At 43.8% G+C, this 16,526-nt stretch overlaps 2 protein-coding genes across 2 annotated transcripts in view; both read right to left on the reverse strand.

Moving 5' to 3' along the window:
- Window positions 1–16,526, reverse strand: part of astn1 (astrotactin 1) — a gene marked incomplete at its 3' end in the record, with an annotated part of 1,033,675 nt that overhangs the window by 556,476 nt on the left and 460,673 nt on the right. Inside the window, exon 22 of the mRNA XM_079507194.1 lies at window positions 11,797–11,985. Within this exon, the coding sequence (XP_079363320.1) occupies window positions 11,797–11,985 (189 nt within the window). The remainder of the gene's footprint in view (window positions 1–11,796; window positions 11,986–16,526) is intronic.
- Window positions 5,195–6,339, reverse strand: LOC306928813 (tetraspanin-3-like). The gene has a single exon (XM_079509084.1). It carries the CDS (start codon window positions 6,216–6,218, stop codon window positions 5,457–5,459), a length of 762 nt encoding a protein of 253 aa, XP_079365210.1. The 5' UTR covers window positions 6,219–6,339; the 3' UTR covers window positions 5,195–5,456.

Consider the following 16,526-nt stretch of genomic DNA (forward strand, 5'->3'; position numbering starts at 1 on the left):
CCACTGACCACACCTCAAATGTATTTGTGTTCCTTCACTGTGTATAAGAGAGACTCATGACTACAGCGAGGGAGGCTTGCATCCGTGCACCTCCCTGGGCTGGTACAGACCACTCCTTGTAATAAACGTGACATTGTTTCAGTCCACTCTCTACCTCGATTATTTCTTAAAGTCTCTGTTAGGAGTATTAATAATCCCACTACAATTATGGCGCAGTGAGCGGCGTGTTTCTACTGTCCGTCAGCATTCTCTTTTTCAGATGAGAGCGTTGTGCATATGGATCTGAGATGCTGGTCCGACAGAGACAACACCTAAACGAACTTTGGGGTAAGAGTGTTTTGACTCAATGTACAACATTTTGTATTTTGAGGCTGTGTTGTTAGAGATGCAGCCGTACAAAGTACTAGTTCATTGTATTTAAAGGAGCTGGTGACAGTCCCTCCTCATCGTATTTATCGTATTTAAAGGAGCTGGTGACAGTCCCTCCTCATCGTACTCATCGTATTCATCGTATTTATCGTATTTAAAGGAGCTGGTGACAGTCCCTCCTCATCGTATTTCATCGTTGCCGAGTGGTAACAGTCTTTCATAGACATTTATATAGAGAAACTATAGCCTATATCAGTAGGATAGGGAATAGCATAGGAAATCATACAGACAGCGTCCACCGTTATTTTCTTTCTTTTCTCTCCTGTTGGGACCAAACAGTCCACAGGGAAGATTAAAAGAGAATGGTGAAACAGCAAGTTGTATAATGAGATTAATTCATAGGTTCTGATAACGCATAAGACTCGAGCAGCAGGTATGAATGTGGAATGTGGAATGTGGAATGTTGAGTATGGAATGGAAGTGTGTGGGACGTACGTGTGGATGAACGGAAAATACTATTTTTGTAAAAAGTCAAATGGTGATTTCCTAGTATAAATGTGGCGTTGTGAACAAGTAAGTATGAAGAATGTAGTCCTGGTATTTTAGTTAAGTGTCACCACCCATGGTTAGTAGGACAGCAGTTAGCAGTTGTCAGCGGCAGACTCAAAATAGCAGGTCTACCCAGTAAGTGCTGTCTTGTATTTAAAGTAATTAACAAACAGTAACGTGGTTAGCTGATCATCATGGTCATATATATTATCTTATTACGTCTTATTATAAAATAATGACAATATAACAATTTCCCAGAGTCACGGCAAGTTGAGTGTAATTGGGCTTTGTCACTCTCTATATTTGGACTAAATAGATAGGCAAAATTATACTCAAAGCATGAAATGTATAGGTAGTAAGTAACTCCTTACAATAGGTAATATTTGTAACTGTCATCACATTTTTATTTTTCCTAGGAACCTTTCGTTTTTGTCGCTATACAGAATATATCGGTATGGCATTTTTTGTGGAAAGATTAGAGAGGTCCTCAGGGAACTTAAGATCAGATTCAAGTAAGGGACATTTTTCAGGACAGGCAGTTCAGAAAGTAGCCCCGTTCTTCTCCCCTACCATTGACAGCAGCTGCTCTGAGTGGACACACTTGGGACGGGTCGAGCTGGGAAGTCTGGTGAGTGTAAATAAGTCTATTATTACAGTAATATGAGTGGTGGAGAAAGGTTCTGAAATGTGTTACTTATACATACACGATATAGGAATACTCTGTAGCAAGTAAATGTCCAGAATTCAAATGTAGGCTTAATAGTAAATTAGTGTTGGCTGTGGCTGTATTTAAGAAACTAAAACTAAAACAATTTAGCAGAATGTCTCATTTTTAATTATAACATAACTGTAAAATAAGCAGATCTACGAGCTCACAATGTGTTGTTCTTGTAAATTAGTTATTTGCAACATGGAAGAAATGTATATAGGGCTGGAGTGGTTAATGTATGATTTGTAATAACCATAATCTACACAGTAACCAGTAATTACAGTATTCAACTACATGCGTATTACGGTCCCATATACGGACAGGTCATCCATTAGGGAAGACATGGTTTGAAGTTGTGTTGAGTTGATCATATGGACAAGCGCAATTCCCTCATGAGAGAATTTGCATTACCGCGTAGGAGCATTTGAGTAATAGTATTGTGTGAACCTAAAAAGTGAGACACAGAACTCATACGTTAGTGTGAGTGACGTGCAATTAGATATGTAAAGGGTATTATTGGCAAAGTTGATTCACCAGACATAGAAATCAGTAGTACTGTGTTTTACGGAACCTGATTACTGTGAGACCATCAGATGGATCGCCTATCGCATCGCACGGCAAGTCACATGTACAGTCAGACTGCTTCCGCACTTTGATGTTTGAACGATATATGCATGTGTTGGTTTGGGGCCCAACACACGGGAAAGGACTGTTTTCCGAAAAGTGACATTTTGTGAACATGGACACGTGAGTGACAGGAGGCACTCGGGCAGAGGGACAATGGAAGACTATATGTGAGAAAAGGGAACATTCCAGGGATGAACTAATGACTGTCTTTTTCCTTTCATGTGATGGAACACTGTACGTCCACTCTGTGGCGAGGTACGTGCGATTGCGATGGTGGGCCATTGGTGATGTCATAGTGAGTGGGTGAGTAGAGAGTACTGCTTTTTGGGGTCAATCTGATTCAACTTTACTACAGCGTCTCAAGACATTTTACGTGTTGAGCAGCGACCCCTGCTACATGCCTAAATTAAGCAGTTTTACGACGGGGGTAACAAGACACTGTCCTTTAAGCAGGGGGAATCGTCAAGCTTGATGAGATACTTTTTTGGCTTGTCAATATGATCATACAACTTTCCTATAGTCAATAGTCTATCAGACAACTGAATTAAGGGAGTTTTAGGACTCACAAATCTTGTAGTAAATTGGTCTTGATTCAAACGTAATATTAATGAACAAATAGGTCAAATCAGACAAACCCACAGCCAAATAGGGGATGATTCCCTATGTAATGTTTAATGCAGAGTGGTAAATGGCCACTCAGATACATCATGCAAATAGGGATACAAAATTGGCATGAGCACACAAGGTTCGACTTTATACATTGACTAATTATGTAGATTTAAAATGCGTAAATACTACTGTAGCACCCTTAAGCAAAATAGGTAATTTACAACATAGAGATGGAACAGTAAAGTAAGAAATAAGTTGTTGTCACCAACAGTGGATGGCATGACGTCATGTCTCCCTCCCATGCGTGCCCAGGAGCACTGAAGAATATATATAACACAGGCAGATAGATACCGTATACTACTGAGTATCTCATATTGTAAGTAAGACTCACATATCAAGGGGTACCTAAATCATTGGGCTTGACTAGTTCACCAGCCCCCCCAACGCCTAAGGCAAGATAGCATAGGCATTTTCAGTTAATGTGTGGGACACGCAAAATGTAAACTTGTCCGCAGAAATAGCCTGATCACAGCTCATAGTGTTCAGTTTTCAGTTCAGTTTAGTTTCTCTAATTTAAGGAGAGTTTCACAGCATGACATGTCACTTACGCCAACCAGGTGTCCATTTGCACCCCTCATTTCAGAGTAGCAGTGTGATTGACAGGCATCAGTGTTTGGGGGGGGGGGGGGGGCAAGAGAAGGTCCCCTAATAGTTGGATAATTCGCACTCATGGCAAATGCCCTGTTGACTCATTCTTGTTGTCAACATTTAACTACTAGGCCTGTACTCCTATCTGCTTTAATCAGCTAGAGAACGGGGTCAGGCATTTCACTTTTTGATTCCAAGCAGTGATGTAAATAGATTCTCAATGCTCTACTATCTTCCTAAAATTTCTTCCTGAATTTAACTAGATGTGTTTACTATCTTCTAATTTAACTATAGATGTGTTTAATTGATTCTAGATGTGTCCAGTAATTTTTTAATTTCTTAGAAGAGTAATTTTTTAAAAAGTAAATGAGTCCTGGGATGCAGGAATGATTTTGTAAATAAGTCAGGGGGATATATGTGTCCCACTTCAACAACGTTAGGAGTTATCTGGACTTTCCATCAAACAATCAAGCAGCAAGCATACTGGTCAATTAATTAAGACGCATACACATTTGTATGATAAGCTATGAGGTTCAATTTGAATGTCTAGTTGATCATGGTGTTTATTTATATATCAATAAATATATCAATAATAGTGTAAACCTACAGCAGAGTCATGTAAATACTATTTTAACAAAGAGAGTTATGTAAATACCATTTTAAGTTACGAGTCATGTAAATACTAGCATTTTATTTTAAGAAATCAGTTGAGTGAACCCGTGGATCAGCTATTTTCAATGAACAAGATTTAACAGTTAAAAACCATTTAACCAAGTCGGCCTTCCTACTTACCGGAGAAAGTTTATTGTTAGTGTGTGTTTTTCAAAATGTATTCCTAGATGTGTTTATCCTTAGTTTATTTCTTTATAGATGTGAGATCATTTTATTTGAAGTTAGGGAAAAAAAAATGTACCGAAAGATAGAAAAGGATTTTTAAAAATAGCAGATCTGCGTGCACAAAACATACCTAGCACGTTGTTTCAATTATAGATAGACTGGCAGGAGGAAGTGACAAATAGGGTAAAATAGCTTAGTGTTAATAGGATGTTGATGCTGTTAAATAGCTTAGGTAATATTAAAAATGTTTAAAGTAAAGCGATGGTTCTAGCAATTATGAGCAATTCTATGGATAAAATTCTATCTATATCCGACAGAAGTGCTCAGAGGGGGGACATGTATAGTTTAAGAAGTGTATAGTTTATGAAGTATAGTTTAAGTTGAACATAATTTAATTCAAATTCATTTTAAGCATTGGAACATAACCTCTAAAACTACATTCAGTAGGCTGCTGAAACAATAAACAAACAAAACCTCTACGGCATTTTAGATTGCATGTCAAATTGTAGATGTACCGAGTAGAATTGCGGGCCCACATTTGTCTGAAAGATCTGATGAGTAAATTAATGTTATTTCAAAGGACCTGGCCTCATGTCGCCTATTTTGCTGTTTACAGTAACAGAACACGTACTGCTTGTGAAGAGTTGGGTCCACTCAAACCAGTAGTAATAGCAGTAATTCAGATACAGGTACAGGGGAGACTAGACTACACATGGGGAAGTTTTTCACTCAAGTACTACACTATATTTAAATATTTATAAAATACTGCAAAACCATACACACACACATAGTGCAAACTGACATATGAGGAAAGTACCCAGTCCACATATTCTATACAATATAAGGTCCAGCGACCACATTCTAACTTACCTCAAACAAAGGGTAAAACGTAGGTAGTCACAGCAGCAGATTACATGTAAAATCTCATTCCCCATTGACCATTCAAATAATTTGGCCAATAGCTTTTTGAAAAACAAAAGGTAAAAGGAGAAAAAAAAAGGTAAGATGTTAGTGTATGTAAAATAGTTTGTTTTCATGTTCTCGGTCAAAACCGGTTTAAGTCACTCTTAGTGCACGTCTGTGAACGTATTATTGTTAGAAGGAAACTTTATGCGTAGGTTCCCCCAGTGATGAGTAGTTCGTAGGCGGGGTCTCGGCTCCACCTGCAGAGTACCACACATGCACACAGCATCCCCAGCATCTGAATTGCAGCAAATGTTAGTGCAGCCCAGATGACATACATCATGATTTTTTTTAGTTTCTTCACAACTAGAACTTCACATCCCTCCGGGTAGAGGTCTTCAGTATGAGCAAGAGATCCAGTGCAGGCTTCTGTATTACTTTTGCAGCAGCCAATGGGGACGCTGTTGTTTTTAGTTTCATTAAACCAGCGAGTGTTCATCCAATCCGAGTAATTGTGGATTCCGCAGCACTGAAGCTGTCTCTGCACATAGTCGATGGCACGGCTCGGGGCATCACTGTTGGTGCCACTGTACTCGTCATACACGTTCCGGATGGAACCGTTAACCTCATCTTCAACCTTTGCTCTGTAAATATATCCAAGAACCACCACAGCCACTTCCGTCATGAACACCAGCAGAAGGATGATCACAAACGTTGCAAGTCCACAGTAGCTCTCTCGTACTGTAGCACAGCATCCAATGAGTCCAATAATGAACAAGAGGGCTCCGACAGCGATGATGGTCACAGCAGGGATAAAGGTATACACATCCTCAAAGAAGTGGTCATAGTCATCATATGTGATGAACACATAGGCTCCAACATAGCATAAAATACCAGCTGCTGCCCAAAATATCAGATTTAGAAAGACCAACACCGTCTTTGACGACGTTATGCCGCACTGCCCCATGCCTGATACTGAGAAGGAATCCAGTATTGCTATAAAAGTTAAAAGGCTTTTCTTCTATTCAGACATATTGTCCTGGCCCGCTGACATCCCGATACCCCGACCGACCGACTGAACCTCTGGATGTTTTGGTTTGAGCCAATTAAGGGTCCTAGCAATTACGGGTCCTAGGGTTGTCATGTCAACCTAACTAGGTAACATTAACTTGTCTTCATGGGGGGCATGAAATCAGGTCACCAGTCTAAAAGAAATTGTGACAACAAGAGTGTCTGTGACACATGTAAAAGGAAGCAACCAAGTTAAGCAGACAGGTGGGGCCCAGCCGGGGGTCAAGTGGTGACCTATGGGTTAGGCCACTACACAGATTTGGTGTGATATGGAGCGAAGTAGAATGAAGACCTACGCAGTGGCAAGTGTGGAGAATGAATGGCCCGGGTATGTGTGGAATGTGATGTTTATCGAGTAGGCCTATAAGTAAGTAAAATGTTTTAAGGTATCACTGTGTACAACAGTGTTATTTTTAGGTGAAGTCATTCTAATGAAAATTGTTCTTTCCTACTTTCCAGGACTGGATGGTGAATCAATGAGATGGTCTAAATGTGTTGACAATTTAATGAATATCTTCCTTTCCCAGTGTGCATGGCATGGTTAATATGGCGATATTGACTAACTCACTAAAAACTTAGAATAACTCATCTAGGAAGAGTGTTGTGATACAATGCAATTACAGGAGGAAGGACAAAGGGAAAAATGAGTATCTATAGACATTACATCAACAAGGTAAGACCCCACTCACTCCCACACGATCTCATACATTATTGAAATATTTGTATTGACAGGAGGATACTAGTAGTGATGAAATACAGTGTAAAGATGCAATAATGTGTAACCTGTCAATATAGCTAATAACCATAAGAGAGGGAGTTAACCATAAATCAGACTGTGAAAGATTGTGATCAACTGTGATCAAGATAGATCTTAATAAATTCCTAATTATGTATTATCATCTGGGGAAAAGTATAGAACAAATGTTTTAGAATAGGGGTAGTGTGTTGTTTTGTTTTTTTCCAGCTCTGAAATCCAATAAATTAAGAGAAACATATCAGGAGATGTGTTTAAACAAGGAAAAAACAAACAAACAAATGAAGACAACCAGAGAAAGCACTGAAAGGATTTGGGTTTGTATGATGGGTAAATATACACACATACATTGACGTCAGTCTAGTGTTATATGAATTACAATTTAGGCATTTAGCAGACGCTCTTAATCCAGAGCGACTTACATTAAGCAATAACAAAAAGCATGGCATACATCACATGTATAAAAAGTAGTTATCATGAATCATGCGTAAACTAAGAACGTAACATTGGAGTATCTATGTAAACTATACATACTATACTATATAATATATTATACATGTGTACTATAAAGTGCTATGACTACATAAAGTGCAATTCTAGAGCTGTCTACATAACAAGCTGAAGCTGAAGACAATTAATGTAAAATAATAATAATAATAATAATAATATTGAAATGAATTTTGTATAACCACCTTTTTAACCACGGTGGAAATAATTCAAGTGAACAAAATTACCTGCAAGTTGTTCTCCCTCTAAGAAACCTGACAGACATATAAATATGTCACATGGGCCAGTGACACCAATGAGAGCCAAGCCACATCATCATGTCCGTCCAGAGACTCCAGACGTCCCTACAAGGCCCACACGCATTCAATCCCCGCAGTCACCCCCCAGTGACAGCGATGGGAGCCGGATATACTGGGCCCACCATGGGGAAAAAAGACTAAAATGCCATGCCACAACTTGTGACAGAAACATAAGGAGAGGAGAACATTTGCATGGAGGAAAGAACCACGGAAAAAGACTACACCTGATGCTGGCTTATGAGTGATCGCTCAAGACAAATCGAGGGTCGTAGGTTGGAATTTCCCAATAAGAAGGAAAAGGGTTTTCGCCCCTACCAGCCATCAGAAGTTGTGTGTAATAAAAAGAAAATTATCATGTGGGTGAACATTGAATACACTTAAATGTAAACCTTTCTTACTCTAGGAGATAGTCCATATATAAGTCATCTTTTTGTAGTAAATTTGCAGACAGTATAGTATCTCATGTTCCTTGGTATAAATTAATATTAGGAATTTTAATTTACAACGAGAAATAGGATGGACTGTAGTGGCAGAAAATACTACACTGCCTGGAGCAAGGCTTCCACCTGTTGATTGTCTGTCAAGATGACCTATTCTTACCCAAGACCCATGTTTGACCATATCCACTGACCACACCTCAAATGTATTTGTGTTCCTTCACTGTGTATAAGAGAGACTCATGACTACAGCGAGGGAGGCTTGCATCCGTGCACCTCCCTGGGCTGGTACAGACCACTCCTTGTAATAAACGTGACATTGTTTCAGTCCACTCTCTACCTCGATTATTTCTTAAAGTCTCTGTTAGGAGTATTAATAATCCCACTACAATAGCAACATAAACAGCCCCAGCAGAACGCTTGGAGGATCAACCAATCATAATCAAGCTTTGAACAGAGCCGTGCGATAATAAGGTGCCATTAAGGTTCTCCTCCCCTGCACAACACCCATCGCTATGGCAACGCTGCATCCGTGCATCACAACACCCATCGCTATGGCAACGCTGCATCCGTGCATCACAACACCCATCGCTATGGCAACGCTGCATCCGTGCATCACAACACCCATCGCTATGGCAACACTGCATCCGTGCATCACAACACCCATCGCTATGGCAACGCTGCATCCGTGCATCACAACACCCATCGCTATGGCAACGCTGCATCCGTGCATCACAACACCCATCGCTATGGCAACGCTGCATCCGTGCATCACAACACCCATCGCTATGGCAACACTGCATCCGTGCATCACAACACCCATCGCTATGGCAACACTGCATCCGTGCATCACAACACCCATCGCTATGGCAACGCTGCATCCGTGCATCACAACACCCATCGCTATGGCAACACTGCATCCGTGCATCACAACACCCATCGCTATGGCAACACTGCATCCGTGCATCACAACACCCATCGCTATGGCAACACTGCATCCGTGCATCACAACACCCATCGCTATGGCAACACTGCATCCGTGCATCACAACTATACTGCGTTGAGAGTGTATAGCGCAAAACTGTGGATGACGACAAGGCAGATGAGTGTCTATATGATGTCGCTTTGTCTCACTAAGAGAGTGTGTGTGTGTGTGTGTGTGTGTGTGTGTGTGTGTGTGTGTGTGTGTGTGTGTGTGTGTGTGTGTGTGTGTGTGTGTGTGTGTGTGTGTCTCACATATACAGATTCTGCTTTTCTTTTTACGCTTGCAGATTTATATTCATGTAATTTTGATTTAACTCTAAAATATTTAAAGAAAGCACTTTCAATTCCGTGCACGGGAGAAACTGGGACGTGACGAGAGGTTCGTCTCAGTTGCATAAAACCCACTGCAAATTAATTCACTTTACTGTTACTTCTGGTTATGTTTACGGTATTAACACGAAGCGTGCTAACGACTCGCCCAAACTGATTACCCTGTACGCAACGATGATAGCATTGGACGAGCACACTTTTCCTAGGCCGACAGTAAATGTTCTCTTATAGCGAGAAGCACACCGCATACCTCAAAAGAAAGCTACATTTGTCCAATCCAATTTAAAAAATAAATTCAGATTTTACCATCTTCCATTCTGGAGATAATTATCTTTATGTAACACCTGCTTTTGTAGTAACAGGCTCATCTTGAACAGAAGCAGAGTTAGGAGCCGTTTTACGTCAGACGTTGACAGGCAGTTTTAAAAATGAATCCTATGCATTCTATACACCGAATGAAAGCCCTGAATGTCTACTTTTACGAGGAAAAAGTACACAGTGATCCCATTTACCTTTCGTCGCTAAATAGCTTTTGTATGAGCTAAAGAATGAGCATATGGGACTGAGGGAACATCTTGGGGCTACGTTACTACTGTTTTGTTTATTTTTTATGAAGATTATGATGACGGATCAAGTAGACGCCCGGCGGGCAGATGGAACGATGCAAAGACGCGTTGTCATTATTTATCCATCTATGTACGTGTCTGTCGCCGTGTATCGTTCCAACTTGGCTCGCCGAGGGACGGCGGTGTTGCTGACTTGCTGTGTATCGTTCCAACTTGGCTCGCCGAGGGACGGCGGTGTTGCTGACTTGCTGTGCCCCTAAAGTAACAACAGCGGCGCGCGTCTTTGCATTGCTCCATCTGACCGCGGCGTTCCATCTGACCGCGGCGTTCCATCTGACCGCGGCGATGATCATCATCATAACAAAATAACCGTCCCTCTGCGATACAATCCATGATCCTTTTCTTGTTTGTTCGAGCTTGAACAACTTGGAAAAGCGCTATAAAAATGCAATTAATTATTATGACAACGCCTGCATGGAGAGCGAGAGGGAGCCAGAGGGAGAGAGAGAGCTTGGAGTATCTCTGGGTGTCCTGCTGGACAATAAACTGGGCTTTGATGGTGACATCAGACACATCCATACAACAAAACATTCTGTCTCTCAGTCAACAGCCCACCAGACCACCAGGAGATTTGGGTCCTCGGTAATGAATCAATTAGTCTTACATAATATCCTGGAGCAAAACTCTAACAGACTCCTGCATGTTGGGGCGTTCTCCTTGTTTATACGCTCCTGTTTTGGGTGTTAAATTGTGTACCGTATCCCCCCCCCCCCCCCCCCCCCCGCACTATGAAGGGCAATAAAGCATGGCTGTGCATGGGAGTCTGGGTCTAATCCTGGGTAACATACTGACAACTGAAGCGTGATACGGTACTGCCAACACTGGGCTGTATTTACAGCCACATAATGGAGTCCACGCACGCACACACGCACACACACACACACACACACACACACACACACACCTCAGCATTATATGGTCCAATGTCTTCCGTGTGACAATATAATATAGCATACAAATGTGTGCCTTGATTTAGACTATAAATCAAAAGCAGGGCCGTTAAATTTGTCCCTGTTCTTGTCGACGTCCTCTAATGTATAACAGTGCACGCGTGCGTGCGTGCGTGCGTGCGTGCGTGCGTGCGTGCGTGCGTGCGTGCGTGCGTGCGTGCGTGCGTGCGTGCGTGCGTGCGTGCGTGCGTGCGTGCGTGCGTGCGTGCGTGCGTGCGTGCGTGCGTGCGTGCGTGCGTGCGTGCGTGCGTGCGTGCGTGCGTGCGTGCGTGCGTGCGTGCGTGCCAAAACACACCAGAGTACTTTGATCAGCTCCCAGTACTTCGAGCACGACTTGCCGCACACAAGCCGTGCTACTCATAACGCTGAGTTGGCAGTGCCCGGGATCGAACCCGTGACCTTGTGGTCCAAAGGCGAGAGCTCTACCGACTGAGCTCTACCGGGACACAACCCGCCGCTCAGTGTGGGACTGAGTGTGGGACTGACTGTCTTACCTTTGCTGATGGCCTGCATGGTACTCAGGCCATCAGCCTGGTACCTGCATGGTACAGCCACAGCTGCCTCTGGATGGAAGGTAGGGGTCTTACCTTTGCTGATGTCCTGGTACTCCAGCCACAGCTGCCTCTGGACCTGCTTGTTGGGGTACCAGATGGAGCAGGCCTCCTGGAAGCCGTAGACCGCCTCCTGGACGTAGTGGTTCCCGAACTCCCGCAGGATGGACACGAAGTCCCCGCGCTGCGTCGCCCCGTCCAGCGAGTGGATGGCCGAGCTGAAGGCTGGGCGAGAGAGAGAGAGAGAGAGAGAGAGAGAGAGAGAGATGGAATTTAATGTTTGTGTTAGGACAAAGTGTGTGTTTGCACACTAATAGCTGGACATTGGAGGGGCTATCGCCTCTCTGAACAAACAGAGACTGTGTTGGAAATTTGGAATAAAGGGATTGCTGAGAGAACGTGGAGCAACGTAGTGCACCTGTGGCCCTCAGGGGCCCACACACACCTGTGGCCCTCAGGGGCCCACACACAGCTGTGGCCCTCAGGGGCCCACACACACCTGTGGCCCTCAGGGGCCCACACACAGCTGTGGCCCTCAGGGGCCCACACACACCTGTGGCCCTCAGGGGCCCACACACACCTGTGGCCCTCACGGGCCCACACACACCTGTGGCCCTCAGGGGCCCACACACACGTGGCCCTCAGGGGCTCACACACACCTGTGGCCCTCACGTGCCCACACACACCTGTGGCCCTCAGGGGCCCACATACACACACACACGTGGCCCCTGGTTAGGTGTGCATGCGGCTATTCTGATGGCTCTGATGTGCCAGCTGGTGTTGGTGCAGACTCATGGACCAACGGTGAAAGTGATTAGAAGTTATTTCATAAAATATTGAACCAATAAAAAGTATTAACAAGAGCTTTTGATTAAATGATAACAACATCGGCTCAACTGGAACACAAGTTATCTTTTTCCATTTCCTTAAAAGTAACACTTTTTGAACATACAAGGTTTACGTCCGACATTTTTCACGTCCGACTGGTTTCATGGTGTTATACCTTCCTTCTCCTGTAACTACCTACTATTACCTACAATACTCAGGGTCTGAGTGACATTGTGTTTGCAGTGGCAGCATTCCCAGGCCTGGATGGACTGGGGAAATTAGGCTGAAGAAACAAAAGGCAAGGCAGTATAATCGCGAGCCCTGAAGTAATTAACCCATTTTGGACTGAGGTCGATTAAAAAAAAAGGCTTCTAAATCCTAAATTTTTTCTGAAAAACCTATGTTTCTATGTCAGTGGTGCTCAACCTTTTTCATGTCAAGGACCCCGAGAATGATATGCATTGGGCCACAGACGCCCATCTCAAAATATGTAGTTCCAGGGACCCCCCAGAAGCAAATATTTTAGTTAAAAATGTTCACTCTGAAATATATATTCAAAGGTTTGCGCCACACTTTCACGACTTTAAAAAAATAGCAGATCTACAAGCTCGTAGCGCGCCACTCGGTGGCGCGCTACGAGCTTGTAGATCTGCTATTTTTCAATAGCTAAAGCATAACATAATGCTAACACCAAAAGGGGTTCCCGCCCAAAATGGGTTAAGTACACTTGTAGAGTACTTCAAGTTATCTTTGGTATGCTGCCAGGGGAAATTACCATTTCCAACACCTGTAGAATTGAGATCATTTTGGGCAGATACGCCAAGTGATGTGGCTTGGGAAATTACCGTCTGTGTGTGCGGTACAGTCCGGGCTTGTCTTCTGTTCTCCCCACAACCAACAATATACCACTTCAGACAGAATTCACCTCAAAAACCTCCTGCGACGTCTTTTATTATGCGTGTGTATAACTATCATCACAGATGTGACGACCTGGAGAAGTTTTGAGCCCGAGGAGCTGTGTTTGTCCTGCAGAATAAGCAATGGCTTCAGAATCATGAAAAATCACACCTGTGTGAAGTAAGTGGTGCAACTCCGTGTGGGGGTCCCGGGGGGGGGGGGGGGACCAGACCCACAGGAACGCACCCAGGGTGCCGGCCCGATTCCGGCGAGCCGCCCCACGTCCGAAACGGTTGAGAAAATACAGTTTACCGTGTGGGGGTCCCTCTACTGTACCCTGTACTGTACTGTACTGTCACTGTACTGGCACACCCAAAATCACCATATATACAGTTAATATGTGCGTGTGTGTTTGTGTGTGTGTTAGGTTGCGCGCAGGTGGTGAAAAACAACCATGCTGTTTTCGTGCTCAGACGCACCCACCCACCCAGCCAGGCAACCAGCCAGCCAGCCACCCAGCCACACACATAGTCACTTAAGGAAGTGGTTGCACCACTTAAAAACCCTGTTTGACCCCCCCTCCCCAATCTTTGTGAGATGTGTTACTACACACCGTTAGGAACACATTGGTGAAGACATGTATTGGTAAGGAATTTATTCTCAGATTATATATATATTTTTGAGGTGTGCTATATTCAGCTATTAGTGTAGATTTTCGTCTTACACAAACATGGACAATTTACGTCATATGTGGACGAGCACGGGGCACGGTGGCCCTTGGCACAGTCGGTAGTGCTGTCGCCTCACAGCTGGAAAGGTCCTGGGTTCGATTCCCGCTGGGGACGATGTGGGCGCTGGGGGTGTGTTCCCTCCTCCGCGTCATCAGTGACCATACCCGAGGTGGGGTTGGCGAAAGGGCCTTTCTGTGTTTGCATGTTCTCCCCGTGTCCCCTAGGGTAGGTACCATCACATGTTCTCCCCGTGTCCCCTATAGGGTAGGTACCCTCACATGTTCTCCCCGTGTCCCCTATAGGGTAGGTACCATCACATGTTCTCCCCGTGTCCCCTAGGGTAGGTACCATCACATGTTCTCCCCGTGTCCCCTATAGGGTAGGTACCCTCACATGTTCTCCCCGTGTCCCCTATAGGGTAGGTACCATCACATGTTCTCCCCGTGTCCCCTAGGGTAGGTACCCTCACATGTTCTCCCAGTGTCCCCTAGGGTAGGTACCATCACATGTTCTCCCCGTGTCCCCTATAGGGTAGGTACTGTCACATGTTCTCCCCGTGTCCCCTATAGGGTAGGTACCCTCACAAAAACATGCAGTAATCCTGGTCTCTAAAACTACCTCCCCCTGGCCAGCCAGGGCGCCTGATGGAGGGGAAAGGAACTAGTCGGAATAACGTGTTCCTTCCACACGCTACGTCCGGCCGGGGAAATTCCCCCCTGTCAGGTGAAAAGAAGCAGCTTGGACAGCTTGTAGGCATGAGGTCAGTCCGCTGCCCCCCCAGGTTGGCAGAGGAAGTGTAGCGCCCAGGATTACATTAGATAATTGGCACTGGGTGAACAAACTCGTGGGATAAAAAAAAATGGAGAATTTTTAATGGAGAATTTGCGTCTTATGTTTCTGAGCAAATCTGTATTTGTGTCCTTTACAAACATGTCCCATTGACAATGAATGGAGACTTTACGGCACGATGTACGATGATAAGAGCGCCCCTTACGGGTGTGATTTTGAATATCTCCTGACTATTTACCAAAATGTTAGCATGTATTATGTGGGGCAACTGTGGCTCAGGAGGTAGAGCAGGTCGTCCAATGATCCCTGGGTCGGCGGTTCGAATCCCAGCTCCTCCTCCTGTCCACATGTCGAAGTGTCCTTGGGCAAGACACTGAACCCCAAATTGCCTCCAGTGAGTTGGTCGGTGTGAGCTCGCCACCATTGGTGTGTGAATGTGGGAAGTGAGGACGCTGGCGTCGACTGTTCGCCGCTTCACCTCCCAATGTATGAATGAATGAACCATTGTAAATTGCTTTGAACACTTGGAAAAGCGCTATAAAAATGCAATTCATTATAAAAATGCAATTCATTATTCTAACCGTAATAGATGCTCGGGTTAAAGTGGTTCAAGCCTGGATGTTGTGGGTTCCTTACTTGTTTTTTTAAGTTAATTTGGAGCCAGCCGTCTCCCTGAAGGACTGTGTGTCCTAATAGAGAGAGATGGGAGCTGAAATGACAGTTTTTTTACCAACAATGGGAAAAACTGAGCTTGCATTTAAACAAGCCTAATTAAACAATTTAGACCTGACGTCGAAATACAATACAAAATCTTCTAAATCCTGACAGTTTTCTGAAAAACCTATGTTTCTGTATCAGGGGTGCTCAATATTTCATCTCAAGGACCCCCAAAATTATATGCATTTGGCCGCCGACCCCCATCTGAAAATATGTTGTTCCAGTGACCTCCCCAGAAGCAAAGATTTGAGTTTAAAATGTTCGCTAATATATATTCAAAGATTTGCACCACATTTTCACGACTTTTCTAAAATAGCAGCATCTACAAGCTCATAGCGCGGCACTCGGTGGCGCGCTATGAGCTTGTAGATCTGCTTTTTTTCAACAGCTAAAGCATAACATAATGCTATAAACACCAAAAGGGGTTCCCGTCTAAAATGGGTTAAGTCTGTCAAATGGTTGTGGCCTGTGGTGACTATATATATATAGGCTGATATCTAAGTCATTAACGAGACAAAGTTAACCCTTTTAATTAAGCCAACAGCATTTCACCATAATATACATTAATGGTGAAATGCGGATGGAAAACGCAAGGTTCCCGGTTCGATCCCTGTGGGCTCCCCCAGAGTTAGTGTCCAAGTGTCCTTGAGCAAGACGCTGAACCCCTAACTGCCCCCTGATGTGCAGGTTGGTGCCTTGCATGGTTTCCTCCACCATCCGTGTGTGAATGGGTGAATGTAAGGCACAATCTAAAGCGCTTTGGATAAAAGTGCTATATAAATACACCAAATGTACAAATATCGT

This window comes from Electrona antarctica, assembly GCF_951216825.1.
Source record: "Electrona antarctica genome assembly, chromosome: 1".
NCBI classification, from domain to species: Eukaryota; Metazoa; Chordata; class Actinopteri; order Myctophiformes; family Myctophidae; genus Electrona; species Electrona antarctica.